The sequence below is a fragment of the Rousettus aegyptiacus genome, unplaced genomic scaffold (genome assembly GCF_014176215.1).
Source record: "Rousettus aegyptiacus isolate mRouAeg1 unplaced genomic scaffold, mRouAeg1.p scaffold_m13_p_6, whole genome shotgun sequence".
Lineage (NCBI taxonomy): Eukaryota > Metazoa > Chordata > Mammalia > Chiroptera > Pteropodidae > Rousettus > Rousettus aegyptiacus.
The window spans coordinates 42191151-42197150 of NW_023416309.1; the positions used below are offsets into that span (position 1 = coordinate 42191151).

At 38.5% G+C, this 6000-nt stretch overlaps 1 protein-coding gene across 4 annotated transcripts; it reads left to right on the forward strand.

Annotated features, from left to right (window-relative positions):
• Nucleotides 1–116: 116 nt before the first annotated feature.
• Nucleotides 117–3762, forward strand: SFR1 (SWI5 dependent homologous recombination repair protein 1). Of its 4 annotated transcripts, none has more exons than XM_016154566.2 (4): nt 117–200; nt 1001–1122; nt 1716–2126; nt 3155–3762. In XM_016154566.2, exons 2-4 carry the CDS (start codon nt 1027–1029, stop codon nt 3341–3343), a joined length of 696 nt encoding a protein of 231 aa, XP_016010052.2. In that variant the 5' UTR covers nt 117–200; nt 1001–1026; the 3' UTR covers nt 3344–3762. The 4 variants fall into 4 exon arrangements, with proteins under 4 accessions (XP_016010052.2, XP_016010051.2, XP_016010050.2 ...); XM_016154565.2 differs by having other exon boundaries at nt 166–231; XM_016154564.2 differs by lacking the exon at nt 117–200 and adding an exon at nt 203–316.
• The last annotated feature ends 2238 nt before the right edge of the window (nt 3763–6000 follow it).

Genomic DNA, 6000 nt, shown 5'->3' on the forward strand with positions numbered 1-6000 from the left:
CTGCCTCCCGCGCGGCCCCGCCCCACCCTCGCCCCTTCGCGGAGTCTCGACGCCGCGCGCGCGCGCGCAGTCCGATCACTCTCTGGCGCTGGGAGACGCGAAACTGCGCGCGTCAGTGTTACCGGCCAATCGCACGTCTCTTCCGCCTCCCTTGCGGCCCCGCCCCCGGAGCGGGCGCGCTCACGGCCGCGGCTGCGCGGGTATTTTGCGCACTGGGAATAACGGAGGGAGGTAGTGTACCGGTTGGCGAGCGGTGGCGTGAGAGCTGGATGCCTTCGGGGCCGGCTGCACAGACGAATAGGGCTCCCGTTCCGCGGTTAGGGAACTTCTCAACCGCACCTCAGGCTCGGGGTCTCTTAAGGGCCGGTGTGGGTTTTATGCAGTGATGGGAGGGAAGGGAGGACTCCTCCCTCTGTTTTTTTCCCCCAGTAAAGTTGATGCCTTTGTTTGAGGAAACAAACTTAAAGTCTGCTCTCCTTTTCGGAGTCTATTCGCTGCTTAAACTAAAACGATGCAGGCAGCCGTAAATTTATCTGCTGTTGTGTTTCTTATCCGTGAGCGTCGGAGGGTCATTGTTTCCAGCCACAGCTTTTAGAGTTTAGGGTGATATAACAGGTCTGATCATGTTCTGAGTCAAGATTTTCTATTTCATTATGAGGCCGGCGTAGCAAAATTAAAGAATTCCTGCCTATCCAAAGTCGTTCTTTTCCCCAACCCCCATAAGGCAGATTTTGAGGATATTTCGATAAAAACAGTCTTGTTTACATGAGATGATAGCTAATTTGAAATGAGAAACACAGTCACCATGTGGACCACAGCTTTAGGAGGGTAAATGCAAAACGACATCAAAAAGCAAGAATGAAACACAACTAAGTGAAAGAAAGTTGCTGGCTTACTTGCTAATGTTATCTACAAGAAAAAATTCTTTGGTAAAAATTGAGGAACGTATGAAGATGTGGGTTAATTTGATTTCCATTTTGTGATTGTTTTTGGTTTTTAGTGGTCAACCAAGATTTCATTCTCAAGATGGAAAGCCCTTCAGACTCCGCTGTGATTTTACCGAGCACTCCACAGGCCTGTGCCAACCCGCCATCCCCCCAAACTAGTAGTTCAAGAAAACAAGTATGAAAATCTTTGTTCTTTCAGTGCATCGATTCTGTATTTCTAATTATTTTCGCAGTGATGGTTTTGAATAGACTGAAGATAGTTAATTAACGTGCAGCATTAATAAGTATGTATTAAATAATTTTAGATATTCTAAGATAATGTATTTGACCTTTCCCCACCTCCAAATTTTCATCTTGAATCAATTATTTCATTTGGTTTCAGATTGTGTTTATATTACAAATTAAAGTAGTTGAGTCTGCATTGTTATGAAGGTCTTTATGGCAGGATCAAGGTCTTTCCTTTAATTTGTAACCGAAGCACCCAGAGTAGGTCTGGCATGTGCTAGTTGCTGAACAAATGTTTATGACTACTGGGATAAGTGTCTCAACACTGTTTTAGAAGAGTGCTGACTTTGCTAAAATAAAAAGAATAAAAGTAATGGCGCTTCTAGGAATTAAAGACAGTTTGTGATGGTTACTTCAGATAAATGGAGACAGAAAGCCATCTAGTGGTATGTACCGTAGAAATGTAAGGCCTTTATTTGTAGTAGATTTGTCTATATCAGGAATGTTTTTCTTGGTTAATATTATTGTTTGTGCCTTTTACAGCCTATGAGTGCAACACTTCGAGAACGGTTAAGGAAAACTAGATCTTCATTTAATTCCTGTTACAATGTCGTAAAACGTCTTAAAGTAGAGAGTGATGAAAATGAGCAGACCTTTTCAGAGAAACCAGCATCTTCAACAGAAGAAAACTGTTTGGAATTTCAAGGAAATTTTAAATACATAGACAGTGAATTTGAAGAAAGCACATATCTGAAAAATACCTTCAAGAATATCAGTGCAAGTGAATCTAAATCACTTGATGCTGGGTCTTGCAGTGATCACGGTAATGACTGTATGAATGAGAGTCTTCCCAAACAAGGATTAAATGAAGAAAAGGCAAAATTGGTGAAACAGATTCAAGAAAAAGAAGACCTTCTTCGGAGGCTAAAACTAGTCAAAATGTATAGATCAAAGGTGAGAATAATTTCAGAATCATTGCATACTTATTAAATTTTTTTTAATTTCTTTTTTATTTTTAGATAAATGCTAGGAATGTCATTTCATAAAGAGAAAATTAGCCCAATTAACCATAAGCCAAATATCCAGAAACCTAGCTTTCAAAAACTTTTAACTCAAATATAAGTCAGATTTAGAGTAGAAGCGGCCTCAACATCAGATAAAACTTTTTAAAAGTCCCAGTTCTCAATTAATATGCAGCTGAAATTTTTCCAGCCTGTAGCAATATTAGAAGTATCAAACGTTAGATGTATATATAATGAGAATAGAAATGACACCTGACAATGAATGATTTTAAAAAGCTAAAAATGGGCTCAGAGAATACATAAAAAATATTTCTAGTAACCATCTGTGTTCTTCCAAATTATTAAAAGTTTTCAGGCATTTAGTTTGAGAAAATGACAAATATATATCAAATATGTATTAGATTTTAGATTTCAACCCAGTTAGATTGACTTAAATAGAACTTGGGCACTTAGAAGAAGATAACCTTTTTTTACCTGGATTGTTCATGTATATATATATGCAGTTGCCCCTTCTACCCAGCAATATGGAATAAATGATGGAATAGTGTATTTTATTTGCTCTCTTGAATTTTTAGGATTTTTCTAACTGCTTTAGTTTTACGAGATAGGGAATGTTGAAAATATTTTTAATTCGAATATTCTCATTTTTTTAAAGTACAACTGTAATAGAAAAAGTGAATTTTTTTTTTACCTGTATCGTTGTGTTTCTCCATAGTTTTGTCCTATTTAATGACTGATTTTTGCTTAGACCAAACAAAATAGCTATAGAACTCAATTTGAGTGTCATTGTAACCATTCTATTTAAAACCACCCTACTTTTTTTCTCCTGAGTAGAAGTCCCATTCATGACCAAATGTTTTACCCTTTAAACCAACTCATTGACTGATTTAACAGCTTTCATTAAGTTATAATAGGATGCCTATCTAGTTACTGACTACTTTTTTTTTTTTCCTGTTTCAGAATGACCTGTCTCAGTTACAGTTGTTAATAAAGAAGTGGAGAAGATGTAGCCAACTGTTGCTTTGTGAATTGCAGTCAGCTATGTCTGAGAACAAGAAACTCAGCCTTACTCAGTTGATAGACCACTATGGGTTAGATGATAAGTTGCTACTCTATAACAGAAATGAAGAAGAATTTATAGGTGTTTAACATGTTTTTCTCTAGAATATCTTTGAGAATGACAACTGAAAAGATACTTATACATTTTAAAGGGAAAATATAAACCATTAGGGCTTATAGAAAGATATCTTGATGAACATCAATTTAGGGCACTCTGTTATGTATATATAAACTAAGTTATAAAACGAAAATTTAGTATTAAAAAATTTAATCATGTTTTAAAAAACAGGCAATTTCGGAAATCACTTGTAATACAGCTTTGTTTATCGTGGTAAAAAAAAAAAAAGTTTTAATGTTAAAAAATAGTCCAATATGGTAAATGTCTAAACCTAAACTGTTCAAAAAATGCTTGCCTCTGTCCTAAGTTTATGAACCTTGTTTCCCTCCATTTACCACATATTTCCATCTAGATGGTTGAGTATGTAATTAAACTCATATGCCCAAAATTATATTCTTTCTGTCTCTTCAAATTTATTTCTTGTATTCCTTATCTCATTTAGTGAAATGATCATCTCTTTTACAAAACCACATCTCCTCCTCTCCCATTTCAAGGTATCGTGGCCTACAAGGTCTTTCACCTACTTTTCTAGTTTTATCTATAAAATAGATTAAGCTTAGAGTGTCTGCTTAGTTCACAGTTACTCCTCAGGCAGAAACCCACCTTCATAGGGTTTTTCTGGCTGCCAGGTTGTACAATGTTACCTGTCATCCTGGCCATATACAGAAATATGATCTAAGCTGGCCCAGTCCCTCAGAATTTGGAATTGTGTTTGGGAAACAAAAGCTCATTTCTTTACTGTTCTATGTAAATTTTGGAGCGGAAAAGCTGTATTTCTACTCCTTCCTGAGAGCTCTCTGGATTTCTGCTTTTGGGTCCTTTTAAGGGCCAAAACGGCTTTACTTAGTTTAAAACAAAAAAACAAAAACAAAACTTAAGTACTTTCCTGCTAGTAGGCCCCGCTCCTCCAAGTGCATCTTACTTTTAGACCAGTCTCTCCTTATAATCTAACAAACTGTTAATATGTGTCATAGCAGGAGACCCATTCTAATTGTTAGTACCCATATTAGTAAACTCTCTTACCTGGCTCCCATCTCTCCCCAACCCCAAATTCCTGCCTTCTAGATACTGTCATTGTCATTGGCTTCTGTGAACCCAAGAAGAATGGTCCAGACCTCAAATGGGCTTCTTCTGGTCCTGGGATTCCTGGATGGGGCATGCTTGGGGAGCTGTGCTGTTTTGTGCCTGCCAGCCTCCATCACTGCTTGCTGCTCAGCCAGAGGGCCTAAATGTGGCAGGAGAAGCGGTTTCCCAGCTCATGGTGCCCTCATTTGGCTGCAGCTACCCCACTGCTTACTAGCACATCCCCTGGAGTCACCCTTACATGTTCACTTGGAGGAACTACAACATCAGCGGGAGTCTGGTTCTGGGAGGGTTGGGGAGAGCAGATGGGGGCATAGTAATGGGCATTTCCAAGACATTGGCTGGGTGCGGAGGGCTCCGGCAGCAGCACAGTGGGCACTCCAGCAACAGGAGGTGGGTCATGAAATATGGATCAGAATTATGGGAGAGTTCGGGGCCTAGGGATTACCCATAAGGTGGTCCCCCCTTTTAAAATAATTTCTGTTGAATTTCACCTCCATTTAATGGGATACATTTACAGGCACTCTTCAGAGATATTGTGGGTTCAGTTCCAGACCACCGTAGTGAAGTGAGTCACATGAAGATTTTGGTTTCCCAGTATAATTTGGTTAACTTTGGCACAAGAGACCCAGTTTTTGACCCATTTCAGCTTTCAACATGTCTCTCTCACTGTGCTTTTCTACCTTTTGATTTAAAATGAGAGATGTGTGATTTCATTTGAACTTAGAGGCTATTGCAGGATAATTAATTGGCCTAATTAAAATGTGTCTCAGGGAACAGGGAAGCCCAAGGAAAGGAACAGCTTAGTCGGTGGAGCAGTTGCAATGCCCACATTTATCCATTAAGTTCACTGTCCTTATATGGGCACTCCAAAACAATTACAACAGTAACACCAAAGATTGCAGATCACCATAGCACAATAATAATAACGAAAAAGTTTGCAGTACTGTGAGAAGTACCAAAACGTGACACAGACATGAAGTGAGCAAATGCTGCTGGAAACATCATACCAATAGACTTGCTTGAAGCAGGGTGGTCACAAACCTTCAATTTGTAAAAAATGCAGGATCTATGAATCAAAATAAAGGGAAGTGCAAAAAAAAGCTATAGTTATATTTAAAAAACAGTGAATAACATTTTATTCATAAAAACTTAATATTAGCTTTGTGTCAGTTTTAAAAAGTATGTTAACTCATTTGAGTATTAAATTACTGACATCTCAGTTTTCAAGTTGAGGAATTGAAGATTAAGTAGTTATTTAAAAAAGTAGTTATTTAAAACTGAAGTGGCAGAGCCAGGATTTGATACCAGGCAACCCACCAGCAGAGCCCTGCTCTTAAGTCCTATGCTTAAAGCCATCCACTGTTTGACCTAATTATATTTCTTAATAATATAGATAATATTTTAAAAGGCTACAAAAATATGAATATATCCGCTGTTCAGCAGACGCTAAGAGGAATCAGTACCATGGACAGTATCAAGAGTAGGCTGGGGTGAATGACCCATGTGCCCTTCCAAAGCAACCCTCACAAACCAGAAGGTTCCT